The sequence below is a fragment of the Penaeus japonicus genome, unplaced genomic scaffold, assembly GCF_977035675.1.
Source record: "Penaeus japonicus unplaced genomic scaffold, GWHDUDI00000001_assembly GWHDUDI00000027, whole genome shotgun sequence".
Lineage (NCBI taxonomy): Eukaryota > Metazoa > Arthropoda > Malacostraca > Decapoda > Penaeidae > Penaeus > Penaeus japonicus.
Genome location: NW_028234429.1, coordinates 33,237,073 through 33,258,382, shown reverse-complemented (window position 1 = coordinate 33,258,382; position 21,310 = coordinate 33,237,073). Strand labels below are relative to the sequence as shown.

The window sequence follows — 21,310 nt, the reverse complement described above, 5'->3', positions numbered from 1 at the left end:
CGAGATTTATACAACTACTGCTATAGATAATAGACGTATTAATCAGTATTCTAGATGCTTAAGTACGGATTTAGAGAGATAGGGCTTCTAGCGCGCGCTCTCTCTATTGAGTCCTTCAAACAGTTTTACACTGATTGGCCACTACAACAACAGGTCTCGGGGTCCCTTCAATTACTAGCCAATGCGGGCGTGGGTGCGTCCAAGCGCGCATAGGGCACCAACTGTTGGGGTTAGGAGTGACGTCTGTTCCTCTGTTGGGCGTGTGTGCGTGCGAGGGCGAGCGAGGAAGAAGGCATCTTGGCGTGTTCAGTCAGACTAAGCAGGTTGAGGTTCATTGTTTTGTCACGGAGGATATAGTTAGACTATATCTTTTCTGTAGCTGGCGGTGCTAGGAGCCCTGAGTCATTAATGCAACAACTACAAAATGAGGGTATAGTCGGCGGAAATATCCGTGGAAATTTCCTTGTGGATGTGGATGCACGAGGGCATGTCCACGCAATCACTTGTGTGTGTCAATCACGCGATCAGTATACCCAACAGCAGGTCAGAATGTGCTGACTCCACCGAGATATGCCGGTGACACCTCGCGTCAGAGAATCTGTTTACAGAGTTCGATCCGTGAATGTGTTATAGTGTGGCAGTGTTTACAGATCGTATTGTTTCAGTATATTTACTATATATACTTTTTCTATAGACATGTATATCAATTATGTTTAAGAGAGATTGATGACACAAGGAACGGTACATAAACATGAAGACTGATATATGTGAATATATATATGAATATATATATATATATATATATATATATATATATATATATATATATATATATATATATATATATATATATATATATACATATACACCAGCATTACTTATACTCTGTTAGTCACTTTTTCAGTTGATATAGGGACATCAGTGAAAGATATCCAAGTGGTGAATGTCACAAGCGGTGACTCGCCACAGCTCTCATTTTATAATTCATGAGTTGAAAAGCGTAAACCACTTCCAGAATGTAATCTTATGGGCGGATGGAGACTATTATATCATTTGCTTGTGTTCCGCCGCAAATTGCGTGGTGCGGCGCGAGCTCGTGCGGGTGTTTTATGTGTGGCTTAGGGAGGGAGAGGAAGGAGAGCGAGAGAAAGAGGGGGGGGGGGAGAAATAGGAAGAGATAGGGGAGCTTGAAAATGTGCCCGGGAGAGAGACAGAGAGAGAGAGAGAGGAGAATTAAGTAGAAAAGAGAGACTTTGTTTATCATAAATTATTCCTTGTTTTCATACATGATATTAAAAAAAAATCCTCTAAATGAGCCCCAGGGTCATCCAAGGGGCGAACGCACTTCCTCCAGAGACGACCCCCAGTGACCCAACTTCATCCCCTCCCCCCCTCCCCCCGAAACAGACGACAACAGCATGCCAAATGTCCCTCCGGCCGTTTCTCTGAATCACACAGGTCTTCCCTTCCCTCCCTCCCCCCTCCTCCCTCCTCCTCCCTTCTCCCTCATCCCTCCTCCCTCCCCCGCCATATGCCCCAGCCCCGTCTCCCCCAAAGCGATTAATGGATAAAGAAAAGGGAAAAAGATACAGCTCGTAAGACGCTATGAATCCGCATCGGAAGATCTTGCGAGATTTAGGGAAAGCGGTCCCGTGATTCCCGGCGAGCGGATTGACCGTGAGGATGTCCTGCCCGCCGTAAGGATGCTGTTCCGCAATATCTATCCCTGGTGCGTTGACGGGGACAATTTTTCCCCCTTCCGTCTTCTCTTTACTCGCTCCCCTTCTACTCCTTTTCTTCCCCTATCTCCAGCTCCTCCCTCCTTGTTTCCCTTTTCCATTTCCCTCCTTCCTCGCTCTTCTCCCTCTCTTTTATTCCTCTCCTTCCCCATCCGTCTTCCCCTTCTCCTCCCTCTCCCTTTCCTTCTTCCCCCTCCTTCATTCCTCTCCCCCTTCCTTTCCTTCTCCCCTCCCCCTCCCTCTCCCTCTCCCTCTCCCCCTACCCCTACCCCTACCCCTACCCCTACTCCTACCCCTACTCCTACTCCTACCCCTAAGCTGGCAGTAAGGTCGACCGGCCCTGCAGCTCAGTGTGGGGTCATCGACCATGTGGGTGCAGTTGAGGGGACAGGGCCCGGTCCCGGACTCGCTGATCAGTTCAACTTCATGCTCCACCACGCGCCAACTCCCGCCAGGGAAGGAACAAGGAGTGAGAAGAGGAAGAGAAAGAGAAAGAGAAGGGAAGGGAAACGAACAAGGAGTAAAGAGGATGAGTTAGAGGGAGAGGGGAAAGGAAACGAGGAAGAGGAGGGAAGGAAAGATGATTTAGATAAAGGGAGAGGGAAAAGAAGGAGGGGGGGGGGATGAGGAAAAGAAGTAGAGCAAGAAGAGTAAGAGGGAGACGGGGAAGAGAGGGAGGATGAGGAGAAGAGGAAAAAATATGAGGAAGAGGGAGCGGGAAAGGATATTGAGGAAAAGGGGAAAGAGCAAGACGAGGAAGAAGAGGATAAGATGATGAGAAAAAGGGAAAAAACAGCAAGAGGAGGAAAATGATGAATAAAAGGGGAAAGTACAAGAGATGGAGAGAGAGACACTATTTTATATTGTATACGGCGCCTAAATAACGAGTCAATTAATGAAACTCTAAAAATGCATTATCATATTCTAACAGCAAAGGGGAGTAGCGAGGAAAAAGAATACCAGAGCAATTATGTTGTTATAGGGAGAGAAGAAAAAGTTGAAAATTATAGCAAAACATTTTAGTAGAAAGTTGCAAAACGTTTAAAACAGCGGACTTTGCCTTTGTGTTGTTTTTACTCACCCTTCTTGCTCCCTTTCCCCTCTTCATCTTCCCTTTCCCTCTTCCCTTTCCCCTCTTTTTCCCTCTCTCCCTATTCCCTTTCCACCGTCTCTCTCTTTTCTCCCCTTCCTTTTCACGAAACTTCCCCCTCCATCCTTCCCGTTTTCCTCTCCCTCCCCCTCTTCCCTCTCCCCTCTCCCCTCTCCTTTCCCCTCCTCCGTTCCTATGAAGGAAAGTAGGAGGGGAAAATGATGGCGGTAATTAACTGTCTCGTTAAGGGGAATTTACCGTGTACATAGTTGTAATTATGGCGGGTGAGTGGTTTACAAGAAAATTAATGTACAGGTAATGTTGATATGTAACGTAAGTATGATTACTTTTTGATTGATGATCTTTTGTGTGTGTGTTGTGTGTGTGTGTGTGTGTGTGTGTGTGTGTGTGTGTGTGTGATGTAATTACGTGTGAATGTGATGGTTGAGTATGCAGCTGAGTGTGCTGACGAGAGCAGAGGTGAATCAGGAGCGACATTTAAGGGCGCGTGTCCAGTGGCGCGGAAACCCTAATGATAACTGCGGGGTTGATAACAAGATAATAATAATTGCGATAAGGAAGGCGAGCGTGGCGGGCATGCATGACTGAGGATGCAGAGTATGCAGAGTGGCAAGGGCATGCTGATGAGTGGTGACTGTAGATGGTGGTGACCTGCTGGCATGAGCACCTGGGCTGGACACGCATGAGGGCCCCGTGCGTGGCGAACATCCGGAGCTGGACGATCTCCAGTATGGTGCGGGCTCGGCTACAGTGCGGGGATGGTGCGGCCCCGCTTGGAGGAGTGCTTACGTGTGACGTGCTTACCCAGTTTCCTTCCTGTGATTAGTAGAAACGCCATTGTGATGCTGGCCGCGATAGCAGGCGTTCTGCATCGATTTATAATTATTATTGCGTGTTGCTTTGGTTTTGTGTTTTGTGTCCTTGGTTCTGATAGCCGTTGATGTGATACACAAGAATGTTATTTTTTGCGACGGGGGATGTAGTTCTTCCCCTGTGAGTGGATGAGGGCGTGGACGGCCCTGGAGTGGTGGGAGGCAGCATTGTTTCCCCTGCAGGATAATGGGCTTCCCGGCCGGGCAGTGGCTGTGTTAAAGGGGGCAGTAAACACGGGTGTTAACGCACCCGCGGCTGGCAGGGGGCTGTGACGTAATCCGCGAGGAACGAGGGATGCAGACCAGAAACGTGTGACTTACGAGGAAACAAGTTGTGGTTGACTGCTGGGATTTGTTAACACGATGGTGTGGAAGACCTTGAGCCTTGCCGTTCATAGATTCAGCACGGAACTTAATGAGTGACGAGGAAGCGGAGGCGGGAGGACAGCGCGGACACGCCCACCTGCTCGCTCCTCCGTCAGTGTCGTGGGTGGAGCCCCGGGGGGTCCACGCGAGACCCCCTCCTCCCCCGCCCTCTCTCTTATCTGCGGTTCCGCAGTGGCGACTTGGGAAGCGGCTGGTGTGCTTGCAAACAGTCTTCAAAGCCACGCTGCTGTTGCCATGCATGCGATAGCTGCCGTGTTGGCTGACGAGTTACTAGGACAACACACTGCTAATTAGCGAGAGCGCTTGAGGTGGGGCGGGGAAAGGCGGGGGGGGGGGGGTAAAGCAGCTTCCTCGCCTGTATATCTGGTTCGCAACCAGAGGACACTGACATACTGCCTTCATATTGACCTCGTTCGCTGTCCCTGCCTTTGTCATATCTTCTTGCTACAATGCTTGCTTCGGAAGGTGTACAAAGATGCATTGTTTTCATGATTATTTTGTTGTTTCAGACATCCAGTAAAGTCACAAATGTTCAGTTTGTGTATGTATATATAAATAAATATATATATATATATATATATATATATATATGTAGCTATTTGGCTAGATATAAAAAAACAGACGTTACATCATACACACACTTAACAGCATGACGAGTTAATGCATATGAAACACATTCCCGGGCCAAAGGTACTCTTATCATAGTAGAATTCGGGGAGTGGTCCGGTCCGCCAAGAAATCCCGAGATACGAGGCGAAAGACAGAGTAATGCAAAGTGATAATGGATAAAATAGACCCGGGAGGGAAAGAAAGAGAGAGAGAGAAAGAGAGAGAGAGAGAGAGAGAGAGAGAGAGAGAGAGAGAGAGAGAGAGAGAGAGAGAGAGAGAGAGAGAGAGGAATGGGGGAAGGGAGAGATAGAGAGAAACGGTGACAGAGACAGAGAGAGGGGAGGTGGCGGGAGGGAAGGAGAAGAAATGATAGTGATACTCGATACGGCGGTGACGCTGCAGGAGAACGAGAGGGAGCGGTGGACTCGAGAGGACGTCTGGAGGATGTAGGAGCGGCCGAGAGAGAGAGAGAGAGAGAGAGAGAGAGAGAGAGAGAGAGAGAGAGAGAGAGAGAGAGAGAGAGAGAGAGAGAGAGAGAGAGAGAGAGAGAGGCAAGAACTTTTTGGGGAAGAGATTCTGACTGGGCAAATGAGTGAGGGAGGGAGGGAAGGAAGGCGGGAGGGCGGGATGCAGAGGGAGAGTGAGGTAGGGAGGGAAGGAAGGAGGGAGGGAGAGGAAGAAAACAATGTTTGGTCTCCCCGCCTTAGTCAACATTGTTCTCAGGACAGACAGGTGTTGCCGCTCCGTCTCTCTAGGAATTTGTTTGCTCGCGTCTCTTCTCATTGCTTGTGCGACGAATCGGAGAGGCGAGAGAGAGAGTGAATGAGAGAGAGAGAGAGAGAGAGAGAGAGAGAGAGAGAGAGAGAGAGAGAGAGAGAGAGAGAGAGAGAGAGAGAGAGAGAGAGAGGGAGGGAGAAATTTGGAATTTGACAAGTTTAATTGAGACAACCCGTAGCACAAATGAAGTGACTGAGCTGGCCCGGAAGACGAGGCCGGTGGAGGGGGGTTATCCGGACTCTTCCTTGTTTGTTGATCCGGACAGAAGAAGGTGCTCGAATGAGGGGGGGAGGGGGGAGGGGGTCTCTTTATTGTTGGTCGCTCGGTTTATTGTCAGAACTCGTCTTGTTTACAGCCCTGAGTCGGTGCAGGGTTTTGCACTCGCGCCTTCGTGGTGTCGTGGAGGGTTGGGGAGATCTGGGTTGAGGGGGGGAGGGGGTCCGGTCGGAGTTAAGGGAAGTAGGGAAGAGGGGGACAAGGTCCGATTTAGCCTCTTGTGTCACATTTGTACAGTAGATGAAGATATGGAGGAGGAGGAGCTTAATTTTATTTGTGGTCTTGATATTTTTCATCTTTCTTACGGGGGTCAGTGTGGGGAGTGTGGGGGGGGGGACTGGAATCAACCCACTGGAGGTGATTACAAATGACATCCGGACGACGTGCTAAGAACGCGGTTGATTCAGGTGCGTCGGAATCCTGATGTTGGAATTCTATCGTGCGTGTGTGTGTGTGTGTGTTTGTGTGTGTGTGTGTGTGTGTGTGTGTGTGTGTGTGTGTGTGTGTGTGTGTGTGTGTGTGTGTGTGTGTGTGTGTGTGTGTGCATACATGGTTGCTTGCTCTCGCCGGGGGGGGGGGAGGGGAGGGGGCTTGCCAATGGATACAATACAAGACCGTACTCAATAGGTATGAGTAGCATGTTGATGGGAAGAGTGACATTTTTAGGAGGTGTCGGACCTTCGCGGAACACGGTTTCTCCCTGGCGCAAGGAGGGACGGACGGATGCCTGGGTTTCATTATTGGGTAGAAAGAAGAGTTGTTTGTGGCGACAATTGTTGTGTTTTGTTTGTTTATGGAGTTATACTTTACTGTGGGATAATCTAGTTCAGTTGGCTTTGATATGTTCTTGTCGGATTTAAAGGTAACCTTCGGCATAGAGAATCCATTAGCATATGTGAATATATTTGACCAAAATGGAAAGTGTTTACTGTTGGGAGAAGGAATTTTAGGCCGGGAGCTTTTATCCCCGCTCCAGCCGGACTCAGAGTCGCATTAGATCCCAAGCAAGAAAGGACGCGAAGACCGACGACTTTCTTGCGACGTGAATCGCGCCGGCAGCAGCGAATTGCCCTCGAGATAATGCGGAGAGAGGGGAACGTACATCCGCATTCTCGGGCTTTTTTGTTTATTTTTCGGCAAGGAATATTCTTCCGTGTCTCTTCTTTCCTTTCGGGAACTCGTTAGCTCGGCAAGGGAGGCCGAGAGAAAAATCGCGGCGTTCCATCAACCGCAGGAAAGTCCAGGCCGCAGCCGAGCGTACGACGTCCAGCGAAACTCCGGAGTGTGACGACACCTTGTTTCTCCTCGTCGTCCCCCTCCTTCTCCTTCTTCTTCTTCTTCTTCCTCTTCCTCTTCTTCTTCTTCTCCTCCTTTTTCTTCTTCTTCTCCTCCTCCTCCTCCTCCTCCTCCAGCGGCTAAAGGCCTGTCTCGGCAACAGCATGGCCTTCGTCGGCGTCCCTTGACGGCGGGGTTACTGGGGTGAGCCGTTGGTGCACGGGGGTTTGCTGGGTTGGAGGTGCTCTCTGCCGTAGAAGGCGGCGACTCTGCAGGCCATAGAGAGCGTGACTGGTGTATGGCGGCCGTTCTTAGCTACGCCTATATATAGTAAGATTACTTGTGCGTGCGTGTCTGTCGGGCTTGGCCGAGCTGGCGTCACGGTATTTGTCCTTGCCCACCTGGTGGCTGGTTACTCGACTTGTTTTTGCGGCCGCATGTGCCTCGACGTGGTGCGGGCGTGGGCGTCGCGCGGGCGGCAGCACGTCGCTCCAGGCAGGAAGAACGTAAATGGTTCGCATGACTGTCAAGGTGAACTGATACTGGCACATGTCTGTTTTTTTTTTTTTTTTTTTTTTCTTTAGTCACAGATCGGATCGCAGCAAGCGGTAACTGGTGCTTTATTGTATTGTATTGTTGGATTCGTTCCTCCATCAGAATAATTGGTGGATTATTTTTTTTCTTATTTTTCTCGAAAATTGCAGTCAGTTCTGATTGTTCTTTTGTAATTTTCCTTTTTTTATTCTTTTTTACACAATGCAATGTGCTCGTTCGGCTAAGTACAAAAAATAGGGTTTCCTGCGTCCCCCCCCCACTTAGTACCCATTTCCGGTATAGTTACCAGAGTACAGCTACTGTATCATATTTCCGCCGTTGAATAAACCAAAATAGTTTTCTTTTTATGCTTATCAACACCAAAAAATAGATATCCCACCAGTTATTCCGAAGCACATTTTCACTGTAGAATATCCGGGGCCTACCTAATGGACATGGCGGAATGTTATTTTTAAGTAAAAAAAAAAAAAAGAAGAACATTAAAATTTCGTGTCTTTTTTTTTTTCTTTGTTTACACACGAATTTTGGCGCGCGTCTACCCCGGGCTCCCTGCGCGTAGGTACCCCCCTCCCTCCCTCCCTCCCTTCCCCCGCCGCTATTTAAGTTCTCCTTGATAATTTCGGTCGTACATCATGAGAGGCATGATCACCGGGCTTGGTATAAGTTCACGGCGTCGCGGTCGGCGTTAAACGGCAGCAAGCGACGGCGGGATACAGTAAATACCCGGTGAATACAGTAGGTTCGCGCGCCGTGATGCATGGCTCAATTGTTTCATCATTAGGGAGAGGCGCGACACGCGGAGGGCCTCCTGGATTGGGGAGGGGGGAGATGGTGTGAGGAAGGATGTATCTCAGGAGGATTATGTGCCGGCGAGGATGAGGGATGGGATTTTCGCGGCGTGTGTCAAAACGGTTTAATTTATTAATTTACTTATTTACCTTATCACTTTCTCTCTCTCTCTCTATGTTAAACTCATCCTTTTGAGATATACGTAACCACTTGTCTCAATAAACATGTCAAAGTTAAAAGTCTCTCTGTTTCTCTCTCTCTCTCTCTCTCTCTCTCTCTCTCTCTCTCTCTCTCTCTCTCTCTCTCTCTCTCTCTCTCTCTCTCTCTCTCTCTCTCTCTCTCTCTCTCTCTCTCCTCTCTCCCCTCTCTCCCTCTCTCCTCTCTTCTCTTTCTCCCCTCTTCTCCCCTCTCCCTCTCTCTCTCTCTCTCTCTCTCTCTCTCTCTCTCTCTCTCTCTCTCTCTCTCTCTCTCTCTCTCTCTCTCTCTCTCTCTGACCGTTTGCGTGTGCCCCTCTCTTTTACCTTCTCTTTGGCCTCCTCTCCTTATTATTCTTTTTCTTATGTTCTCTTTTCTTCTCCCTTCTCTCTCTCTTGATCCTCATTCCTCTCTCTCCTTCACCTTTCTCTCTCCTTTCCTCTTCTTTCTCCACTTCCTCTTCTCTTCTCCTACTCTCCCTCTTCTCTCTCTTCCTCCTCCTCCTCCTCCTCCTCCTTCTCCTTCTCCTTCCATGTCCCCCTCCCCCTCCCTCCCCGCCATCCTCCCCTCCTTAGCTGTCCATCTCGCTCGTTAATTTCCGAAGCAAAACAAAAGCGCAGCGCCGAGCAGACACGTCCTGATACCACCGAGAATTATTCGCAAGCGACGTGAACGTAGCGGGGCGCGAGATGCATACTAATTCGCCCCGGAGTCGCCGCGACGTGTCCCAGCGCCGGTGACGGAGGATGTAAAACAAGTCGTTGACAAATGTTGAGTTTCATCATCATTAACGATATGCTCGTAATATCTCTGGGTTTTAATTAATTCTTTGTTTTTGTTGTTGTTGTTTTTTCAATTAGTTTGCTTTTGTGATTTGAGACGAGGGGAGGGGAGGGTTGGAGGAGAGGGGTGGGGGTTATTTGGGGGTGTGGTTTATCTGATATGATAATGTGGGGCGGGGTGTGGGGGTGTGGGATAGCTTTGTGAGTGTGGGTGATTTAGACAAGGGTCTGGTTGGCTCTTTGATACGGTTGTGACACAGGTGTGACTAGGTGTTCAGTGATGTTAGTGCCTGCGCGATCGATAAGGGCGCTGGTGTTGTGGTATTTAAATAGCGTGGAGCGCAAGTATTTGGATACATTATCATTGAGGGTCGTTAGAGATTTGTTTTTCTCTCTTATCTCTCTATCTCTCTCTCTCTTTCTTTCTAACTATTTATCTATCTATCTGTCTATCTATACACAAACACACACACACACACATATGTGTGTATATATATAAATATATATGTATTTATTACATATATATATATTTATATATATATAATTATATATATATAATTATATGTATATATTTATATATATATATATATATATATATATATTTATACATATATTTATATATATATTTATATTTATATTATATATAATATTATATATAATATATATATATATATATATATATATATATATATATATATATATATATTTAATATATAAACTCCCCCCCCCCACACATATATATATATATATATATATATATATATATATATATATATAATATATTATATATATATATAAAATATATATATATATACATATGTGTGTATATATATATATATATATATATATATATATTATATATATATATATATTATATATATATATATATATATATATATATATATATATATATATATGTGTGTGTGTGTGTGTATGTATGTATGTATATATGTACTTTCTCAGAGCGGTATTTCTCGTCCGCTGCTGGTGTTCCGGTTCTTATCGTCGTTACTTTTATCGCGGTTGTGGGAAAACGAAGGTAAACGGAGAGTGTTTTGCCCGAGTGTCTTCGCCGCCGCCTCTCCCTTGAGGGGTGAGCGCTGTCTACTTTGCTCGAGTTTTATGCTTTCCGCCTTTCTAATCTTCGCCAGAGAAAGGCTTTCCGTGTTGCGATAAGGCTGGCGGGGGGGGGGGGGAGTAGGAGTAGGAGTAGGAGAGTAAGAAACGGGGGCGCAGAGTTACCCGCCTTGGGAAGATTACTGGGAGAAATAGACTAAAGTTACCCGCTGTGGGAAGCCAAATTAGCAGAAGGGGGCGGAGTTTCCAGTCGAGAGATGGGGGGTAATGGGGGGGAAGTAAGGGGGAGGGAGAGGGGGGTGCAAATGCGAAGTTACCATCTGCGAGAGGAAGGGAAAGGGGCGTTGGTTACCAGCTGAGTGAGATAAAAGGGGCAGAGATGGGCGGAGTCTCAGACGTAAAGGAATAGGGGCGCAACTACGCAGCGTTTTGTCGCTGATTGAATGGGCGTGAGAAAGGGTATTGGTGGGGGGGAGGGGCATGGGCGGCGAGTTTATCGTCCAGGGAGGCAAGGACGTGGGTGAGTCCGGTCATGAGTCAGAACGTGAGGGGCCGAGGAAGAGAGGGGGTGGACGGGGAGAAGAGGAGGTGGGGGTGCCTCACTACCGGTTTCGAGCCTTCTCTCTCTCTCTCTCTCTCTCTCTCTCTCCCTCCCTCCCTTCCTCCCTCCCTCCTCCCTCTCTCCTTCCTCCTCCCTCCCTCCCTCCCTCCCCACTCTCTCCTTCCTACTCCCTCCCTCCCTCCCTCCCCACTCTCTCCTTCCTACTCCCTCCCTCCCTCCCTCCCCACTCTCTCCTTCCTACTCCCTCCCTCCCTCCCTCCCTCCCCACTCTCTCCTTCCTACTCCCTCCTTCCTCCTCGTCCAGACTGCCCAACCCGCCAGTTGGCCGAGCCTGGCAAGCCTCGAGACGTCCTGGCAGTAATATACCCTGAGTCCTTCCCCGGGCGCCCTGTGTGCAGGAAGGGGACTCAGCCCAATCTCGAAGGGGCCGTTAGCGAGCGCGATTCCCCCAGGGAGATGCATTCAGCGGCGGGCGTCAGTTCGAGGGAGAGTGGTCGGTCAGAGTCGGCACGTGCGTGGGACTGATACAAGAAAGTGGCCCCAGCCTTGCGCGACGAAGGGGCTCGCTCCTCGTTGCATCGGTAAGCATGTCGAGGCGATGACGGCGCACAAACGTCAAGAGGTGAGATGCCGAGACGTGATGGATGCTGCTGGGTAATGAGGCGGCGAGATCTCCCGGCGGAGGCGCGGTAGGGCGTGTGCCTGAACAGGTAACATGCAGTACGTCATGCTGCTCGACAGCCGCGGTTGTGTTATGGTTGCGTCACAGCGAGCTATGACAAGCACGTGGCCCCGCGCTGTGACGGATACGCGGGGAATGTGCCCGAGGTTGACTCAGTCTGGAAGCAAGGGAGAGGTGCCACTGTGGCGGCTACCGTAGCCAGAAGTGGAGTGCGTGTGCTGAGTGAGCGAGAGAGAAATCTGCCGTTGAGAAGGCGTCTTAATTAACGTAAGAAAAGTTGATAAGTTGGCAAGTACAGTGAGTGGGAAGTTGATTGATGCAACTACTTGGACGAGGATCAAAAAGATTGCGTGCGTGTGTGTGTTTGTGTGTGTGTATGTGTGTTTGTGTGGGGGGGGGGGCGCTTTAGAGAGAGAGAGAGAGAGAGAGAGAGAGAGAGAGAGAGAGAGAGAGAGAGAGAGAGAGAGAGAGAGAGAGAGAGAGAGGGTCCCGAGCCTATCTGGCCTCCCCCATAGTGGCCTGGCCCAACCGCATGGCGAAAGAGAGGCTGACGGGGAAGAGCTGCAGGAAACCACCACCGTGTAGGACGTGGTCGGGACACCGCCGGGGATTAGAATGTCATTTACCACCGGGGGAAAAAGGGGAAACATTCTAGTGTTTTTCGCGCGGGCGTGAAAGTTGAAAATCAGCCGTGGTGTGATGTAAACAAGTCAAACTCGCCCTCCCCTCCGTCGCCGTGACTTCCTCGAGCGGATTGGCCGTCGGGACAAGAGGAACGAGGTGCCGGAGTGGCGGATTAGCATAATCAATGAGATAATGGAAGATTGGGAGGAAGCGAAATCACCGGAGAGGATGATGGGCGCCCCGAGGCATCAGGCGACGCATGCACCTCCATTTGGGACCCGGATCGAAGGCATTGCAGTCGTCTGGGAGATGCATTTCACTTGCTCTGCCGATGGTGCTATGGTGCCTGCGTTGTGGTGTTTGCGCTATGGTGGCCGTGTGCTGCTGCGGTTGGGAAGCTTTAGTTTTTTGGGGGGTGGGGGAGGGGGGGAGAATGATCTAATAGAGAAGGGGGAAAAATAAAACGTTTCTGTGTCACACCGTTTGGCAACGTTTGCGATTTAATTCGTCTGTCGTTTTCGTTGTCGGTGGAGTATGAAATCGATAGTGGGAGTTGCGTAATAAGCGCGATTTTTTTGAGAGCGGATTTGCAAAGTGAAGAAAAAGAAGAGAAGTGATTGTGAATGAGAGATTTTCAATGGTGGACGTTGTATAGTGAACATTGGCTACGATGTCGTGATGTAAACTTTGTGTCAGTGACAACTAGAGGACATCCAATCCTAATGATCTTGGGGCAGTGGTATTGCATGACAGTGAACGTCACAGATAAACATTATATTGCATTCTAATATTATCCTTTACTTTTAAGGACGACATATACTTGTGCAGTCATCGTTCCTGAAATATGCATGGCGAGAATCATTTTTCATTGATAGAACTTTATAATATACGATAATACTTATGAATTTATGACGAAAGTGGAGAATGACTTGATATTCAGAAAAAGATGAAGGAAAATGTGTGATAGTGTCGGTGAAGGTGAGATCAGGACCTCGTTAAGCGTGATAGAGTGGCAAACGTGAGAGTTCTGATGATCGTTAATGAAAGTGTAAAATATGACATTTAATCGTGAAGGAAGAGAGTGAAACAGAGATATAGGATGAAGTTAGAGTGAGAAATTATTTTTATTTGTTTATTCATTGTCGTATTTTCTATTAATATTATTGTTTTTCTTGTTATTATTATTGTTTTATTGTTATTATTATTATTATTATTATTATTATTATTATTGTAATTGTCGTATTTTTACCGTTACTGTCATTATTACTATTATATCAAAGATCACCATTAAGATTTTTTATCATTTGTTACTATTTCTGTTATCATCACCACTACAATTATGTATGTGTGTGTCTGTGTGTGAGAAAGAAAGACAGACAAAAAGAAAAACCAGAAGAAAAAAAAAGAAAGAAAAAGAGAGGGGGGGTGTTTGAGAAACAGACAGACAGAGACAGAGAGACTAAGTGTCCGGACAGGGCCAAGAACACCAGATTACTGACTGACCAAAGAGAAAATAAAATTTCCACGGAAAGGGCATGACACACACTGACGCAATCCGACAGATGCCTTGTCCGAACATCTTAATTGCCCGCGTGGCCTCCCGTTTACAGTGTCAAATGAGGGTTTTAAAGAAAGGGTTATCGCAGATGTTTTTTTAATTATTTATATTTTTTTCAAGAGGGTTTTCATATCGTTTCGTTTCTTGTGTGTTCCGGTAGTACATGTGTGATTTATAATATTAGTTTGTCAAGAGTTCATTGGCGTAAGTTTGTGTGTGTGAAAGTGTGTGTGTGGAGCGGGAGTGAGAGAGTGAGTGAGTGAGTGAGTGAGTGAGTGAGAAAGAGAGAGAAAGAGAGAGAGAGAGAGAGAGAGAGAGAGAGAGAGAGAGAGAGAGAGAGAGAGAGAGAGAGAGAGAGAGAGATTCTTACATACACTTGCAGCCTCGAGCGGACATTACGACGTGTTCAGTCATGTAACTTTTCACAAGAATGCGGTGACTTGCTGTGTTTCCTTCATTTGTTTTGCAACAAGTGAGACATGGTGGATTATTCTGCAGTGCAACATCGCATCATTGGCAATTGTTACTGCAATCGGACATGTGCATTGCTAGATAAGTGTGAAAACCAGTGACATGCTCGAGTGATGCAAACAGGATAACGCCATCGATAAGAAAGATAATGCTCGTGCCCCAGATAAACGTCTTATCACACGAAGAATGTAACAGAAAGCGACAGTGTAATGTTTTGCTGCGTCCCTCTGGCACTGCTGGCGGGAGCTGCGTTGCCGGTGAATCGAAGTGTAAACAGTCGGTGAAATGAGGCAGTGTAGTGTTGTGTTGCGTGCGGTTTGTTGGGGGAATGGGATGCGCATGTTATCAGTGTGGAGTTACGTCCCGCGACCCTCTACGAGGAAGGTTCGTTAAGTGGTAATCTGGTCTTATATATTTTTGTTTTCTTCTTTACAGCAGTTTAAGTGAATTTAATAAGTGTACAGAGACTGTTGAATACGGCGCTAGACAAATAAGTGTCCATAATGGAGATACTGAATAAGAGTGCGTGCGTGATATCCGATCAGTAACAAACAGGAATAAGTTTTGAGATGAAAAAATGGAGAGCAATTATGACCCGTACGTTCGAGTCCTGCACAGCGAGGGTGACGAGGAGGATGACCTGGTCCCCTGGTGTACAGACGGCGACCACGGCAGGTGCAAGGCCTACCTGGCGAAGGTCATAAGCGTCGACGAAGATGGCTCGTGCGACGAGTTGGGGGAGGACGACTCCGCGGAGGAGTTTCCCCCTCTCGTCATCACAGAAAACGGGATGTACGACGCCGACCCAGGGCGAGCCCAGACTAATGCATCTTTCACAAGTCTTTCTCGCGGATTTCGCGGCTGCACCTACGTCGGCGAAGCGAAGGAGATGATGTTTGGAGAGAATCTGGATGTTGCGGTGCCCATGATTTACAACTCTGAGAGGATGAATAACGAAAGTGAAAATGAAGATCGGGTGTATGGCGTGGGCGAAGGCGCGGCTGACCCAAGCACAGATGACGTAACCTTCGAAAACAGTGGAAAGGTCAGTCCGGTTGGGGAGGTGTCAGTCGATGATCCTAGCGGAGGTTCCGAGCCAAGGGCACCTTCACGGGAACTCGGCGAGGTTGCTAGCGAACCCAGCGGTGCCGGAGATGACGTCACAGATAACAGAGGGTATATGGGTCGGCCAAGAAACAACCTCGTCTCGCGGGAGTATCTCAAGATCAGCGGGATCTTGGGCTTTGCCGCAGAGCTAATCAACACGACGATCCCCGGCGACGAAGAACGCCCATCGCGCAAAGGCGGCGACGTCTCGGTCGAAGGAGACCTGCTCTCGCGCCCGTGGGACAGGGCCGCCTCCGAGACGCTGCCCCCCGTGGGTCGAGTGCCGGATGCCCCCTCACGCGGTTATGAGACCGAAAACAACAACAGCAACACGAGGCGAGAGCATGTAGGTCACTCGACCTCGCGTGTCACCGACGCGCCTGACCTTTTCAGGACCAAGACGCGGGCCGGTGAGGATGCTTGTGACGTCATAAAACCCTTTGTTTTGTCCGACCTGAAACGTCTTCGGGAGGAGCGACGCGTATCAGTGGACGAGGGAGAGATAGGCGAGGAGGATAAAGATAGGGACTGTGGAGACGAGGCCAGCGAAGGAGACAACAGGAGCAAAACGGAGGAAGAGGAAAGGAGCGCGGGGGAGGACATGGAGGACCTCGACGATGACATTAACGCGGAAGAGTACAAAGAAGTAAAGGCCGTTTTTATTAAGGAGTGTTTAGCAGAAGAAGGCGAAGACGAAGGTGAGAACGAAGAGGAAGAAGGGATAGACAAGATGATAGTCAGGGACGAGACGGAGAATGTGGCCAGTGAAGAGGATAAAGGGGAAATTGAAGAGAGCAAGGAAGCAGAAGAAGAGGAAGAGAGAGGAAATGAGATAGAGGCGGGGCAGGAAGAACCGCAGGAGGAGTTACAACATTCTCAGGAAGAAAATGTTGCCGAAAACCTCCCCTGCGAAGAACGCTCCTCTGGTGAACATCCTCCGCAAGAACACGGTGAAGGCGGAATGTCGTCTGAGAACAGTTCTTGTGAAGAGCAAATTCCTGTAGAACATTCCGTTGAAGGATATGTTGACGGTTCATTCCACGGAGAACATGCTTCCCATGAAGAACAAGCCTCTAATGAACCTTCCCCCGCAGGACTTTGCGAGGAAGACCCTTCCAGTGAGGGACATCACTGTGAAGAACAACCTAGTGGAGAAGAACTTCTTACAGGTGAAGATTCCTCAGCCAAAGTTGTTGAAGAACGAATCACCAGGGAATTTCTGCGCGAGGAAAACGAGTGTCCCAGTGAAGATCTTGCTGAACAGGACACTAGTCAAGAACTGTTCACGGAAGAGAAATCTACCAAATATATTTCAAACGACGAGTTACATTCCAGTTCTAATGGAGAATTTTCAGCTGAAGATCATCCTAACCAAGAACATTCCCTGGAAGAACAGCCTGTTGAACCACTTCCTCCTGTTGAAGAACAGATGTGTACAGACTGGCCGAGAGAAGAACCGCATCTGGAAAAGCTGCTTGATTTGTCAGACCATTGGCTTGAAGAACAACTTGATCCTTGTGAACACACTCTTACTGAAGAACAAACTAGCGACAACTGTGAACGCCTGTCTGTTGAAGAGCAACCCGATCTTTCTGAACATCAGCCTATGGAAGAACATTTGATAAATCAGTTTAATGGAGACTTTTCTGTTAATGAACATCCTAATGAAGAAGAACAAATGATTGAATCCCATCTTCCTGAATTACAGCACAAGGAAGAACATCTTGAAGAACACGTTATTGTAAACCAGCCAGATGAAGAATCAATTCAAGAACAAAAAACAAATCTAGAACATTTTTATGAAGCTCAAGACATTGAACTCCAGGCGGATGAAGAACGCGTTGAAGTGAAAGCAGATGAAGAACAAAGCTTTGAAAAACAGTCAAATGAAGAACAAAATTTTGAAAAACAGACGCATGAAGAAAAAGTTTGTGAAACACAAACAAATGAAGAACAAGATTTTGAAAAACAGGCGCATGAAGAAAAAGTTTGTGAAAAACAGGCGAATGAAGAACAAGATTTTGAAAAACAGGCGAATGAAGAACAAGATTTTGAAAAACAGGCGAATGAAGAACAAGTTTGTGAAACACAGGCGAATGAAGAACAAAATTGTGAAAATCAGGCAAATAAAGAACAAGATTTTGAAAATCAGGCGAATGAAGAGCAAGACTTTGAAACACAGGCAATTGGAGAACAAGACATTGAAAATCAATCAGTTGAAGATGAAAATGACGCAGAATCAAAGCACGAGGTTCAGCTCGAGGAAGAACAGAACAGGGAAAGCCACGAAGACCATCTAGTCAAAGAACACGAAGGAGAGGACCGATCTGACGAAGAACATCCCTGTGCAAACGATCCCAGTGAAGAACAAGTGGGTGAACTAAAAGTGGGTGCCGAGATGGACGGCGCTGACCCCGTAATTGAGATAGATGTGGGTGAGCGAACAGCCGGCAGTGCTGATACCGTCTCGGCTGACGTGGACGCTGATAGTATCAGCGTAGTCAGCGAAGGTGCCAGAAGTGGATGTCCTTTCGACGTCGCCGAGGCTAGCGGGGATGAGGATAATTGCTCCGACGTGGTTAGTGGCAGTGACGACACGAGTGAAGGTGAAAAAGGCGGTTTGGCACCCATGTGTTCTGGGCAGGGAGATAGTGACGTCATATCTGACATACCATCCGGTCCAGCGAGTGGCGTTGGCAGTGGTTCTACTGTGGACGGCGAGGCGGGTGATAAGTCGGCCCTCTGTTGTCTAGAGCAAGATTGTCACGACGAAGAGCGGGTCCCTGAGGACGTGAGGGGCGGGGAGGAACATCCCTGTCACGAGGGCGGCGAGGGCGGAGTGCAAGGCGAAGAGGCGGAAAGGGCGTGGGCAAGTGCAGATGTACGTGGCGTAACCAAAGAACACGACGTCGAGCCTCGTACGTACGCAGTAAGCTCGAAGGAACAGGTTGGTGACGATGGCGGAGGGTCCTCGCCTGAAGACGAGGCTCTGAGTGCCCTTGGCGAAGCACGAGAGCCCGCGAGCCCTTCGGAGACCCTCACTCCAGAGGAGGAGAAAGAATCTAGTCCCGACGGCTCCCCTGGGAGAGTCGACCAGGAGGAGGCCATTGGAGCTGCTACACCAAAGAATCAAGACACAGATACAGAAAAGGACTCGGAAGACCCTTTACGAGAGAGTGTAAGTGGTTGTGTTCCCTATGGGAGCCAGGGCGCGGGAGGCGAGTGCAGCCTATGTGCATCCGCAGAGAGTACAGGCGAGAGGCAAGAGAATTATATAGTGGAGTGCCAGGACAGAGGCACTGTGGTGGTTGGCGTTCGCGGCGTAACATTCGTGGAGCCTTTGCCGTACCGCGATCGGTATTCCCCCGAAGTGTCAATCATATGGGAGGAAGACACCGAAGTGGGCGACGGAGAAGCCTGTGACACCGCCTCTAGCAACAAGCCGGAAATTGCCAAAGATTCGTCGCTGGAAGGGGACTTCGACTCGATTATCCTCGAGGAAGTTGCTGCTGGTCCGGAAACCGTTTCTAAGGGTCAGCTGCTGGAGAACGGCAGTAGTGTTGGTGTTACGCAGGGATCTACTGACGACCTAGAATCGGTCCGCACAAAAGAGGACGTAGAAGCGCCTGGCGTGAGTGTAGGGGAGGAACGGACGAAAGACGAAGTCCTGTCAGCTGCCGAAGGGAACGAAGACGAAACCACTCGCTCGCAGGCGGCAACAGCAGAGTTCGAACTCGAGGCAGAGTGGCCGGAGGCTGCCGTTGGGAACCTCCAAGGGGACTCCGCAGTCACCGATAACGAGTGTTACACATGTGGTACTGTGCAGGACTCGCCAAGCTTCCGTTTAGGTGCACGTGACGTGGGAGACGCTGCCGAGGTGAATGAAGTGACCGGCGGCGGATCAGAAGAGCCGATCGGAGAAACGGAAGCAAATGCGGCCGAGGATCGGGAGGAAACTGGTGCGAATATCATTGCGAAAGATTGTGAATTGAGAGGAGAGGAGGAGAGCGGCGGTAACGACGCAGTTGGTGGTGATAAAGGGCCTATCAGGGGAAGTGATAAGTGCGGCGAAGTGAGCGAGCGTGACCGGGATGAAATAGGGCGCGAGGAAGCCTCGGGTGAGTGCGCTAGCGAAGGCGAGGGTGAAGAAGGTAGGCAAGGGAAAAAGGATAAGGTTTTGGAAAATCTTTTGATTTTGAAAAGTGCAAATAGTGTTGAGTGCGATGAGGAATGGAGTGCAGTTGACTTAGTCGTGATTGAAGCGAAAGGTGACCAAAGCTCTCAAGAAAAAGCGGTTAGAATAAGTGTGAAAACGGTTGAAGAAAGTTCTTCCGAAGGGGAAGCCAGTGCTGGTTTGATACCTGAAAATACGCCGGGTGAAGACGCATCCGCTGAAGCTTGTGCTGACACTCCCAAAACAACCATGAGTGACTCGAGTAACCGTGACTCCGGCACGAGTTACCTGACCGACGGCGAGGACAGCGACGATGACACTTTGGAGGGGAGGAACAGCGATGGCGACGCCATGATGGTCAGCAGCACGGACGATGGCAGCAGCGGGAGCAGCGGCAGCTCCGGCGGCACGGGCGGCACCGGCGCCGGCGAGGGCTTCAGCAAGTCCCACCGGCGGGAGGACAGCGGCGTGGAGGTGGGCCTCGAGTCCCCCGCGCAGCACCTGCACAGGCCGGCCACGCCTCCCCGGCAACGCCACTCCTCATGCGACACGCAGCCCGAGGAGGCTGACCCGAATGACACCACGCTGACGGGGCTCGAGGGCGGCAGCAGGGCGTCGGAGCCGGGCAGCGAGGCCTCCGAGGCCGAGGATGGCGGCGAGGGGAGGTTCCGCCGCAGCCGCAGCCACCAGTTCCGCATCGGCAGGAGGTTCAGCAGCGGACACAAGATGATGGAGAAGATGAAGAAGGCGGTGCACTTCGGCCGAAAGACGCTGCTCGACGACTCCGCCATCGACGTCCACAACACCAAGCACGACGCAAACAACGCCGGAAGGTAAAGGCCTCTTTGCTTGTTTCGTTTGTTTGTTTTGGAATTCTCATTCTCTCTCTCTCTCTCTCTCTCTCTCTCTCTCTCTCTCTCTCTCTCTCTCTCTCTCTCTCTCTCTCTCTCTCTCTCTCTCTCTCTCTCTCTCTCTCTCTCTCTCTCTTCTCGCTCTCTCTCTCTCTCTCTCTTCTCGCTCTCTCTCTCTCTCTCCTCTCTCTCTCTCTCCTCTCGTCTCTCTCTCTCTCTCTCTCTCTCTCTTCCCCCTTCTCTCTCTCTCTCTCTCCCCCCTCTCTCTCTCTCTCTCTCTCTCTTTTCCCCTCCCTCTCTCTCTCTCCTCTCTCTCTCTCTCTCTCTCTCTCTCCTCCCCTCTCTCTCTCTCTCTCTCTCTCTCTTCTCTCTCTTCTCTCTCTCTCTCTCTCTCTCTCTCTCTCTCTCTCTTCTCTCTCTCTCTCCTCTCTTCCTCTCTTCTCTCTCTCTCTCTCTCTCTCTCTCTCTCTCTCTCTCTCTCTCTCTCTCTCTCTCTCTCTCTCTCTCTCTCTCTCTCTCTCTCTCTCTCTCTCTCTCTCTCTCTCTCTCTCTCCTCTCTCTCTCTCTCTCTCTCTCTCTCTCTCTCTCTCTCTCTCTCTCTCTCTCTCTCTCTCTCTCTCTCTCTCTCTCTCTCTCCCTCCCTCTCCTCTCTCTCTCTCTCTCTCTCTCTCTCTCTCTCTCTCTCTCTCCTCTCTCTCTCTCTCTCTCTCTCTCTCTCCTCTCTCTCTCTCTCTCTCTCTCTCTCTCTCTCTCTCTCTCTCTCTCTCTCTCTCTCTCTCTCTCTCTCTCTCTCTCTCTCTCTCTCTCTCTCTCTCTCTCTCTCTCTCTCTCTCTCTC

At 49.2% G+C, this 21,310-nt stretch overlaps 1 protein-coding gene across 3 annotated transcripts in view; it reads left to right on the top strand.

Annotated features, from left to right (window-relative positions):
- Positions 1-11,823: 11,823 nt before the first annotated feature.
- The window catches only part of LOC122249478 (uncharacterized), a 103,903-nt gene continuing 94,416 nt past the window's right edge, over positions 11,824-21,310 (top strand). For all 3 annotated transcript variants that reach the window (XM_086552885.1, XM_086552883.1, XM_086552884.1), the window contains exons 1-2: positions 11,824-11,955; positions 14,777-20,455. In XM_086552885.1, the coding sequence (XP_086409011.1) occupies positions 14,919-20,455 (5,537 nt within the window). In that variant the 5' untranslated portion in view covers positions 11,824-11,955; positions 14,777-14,918. The remainder of the gene's footprint in view (positions 11,956-14,776; positions 20,456-21,310) is intronic.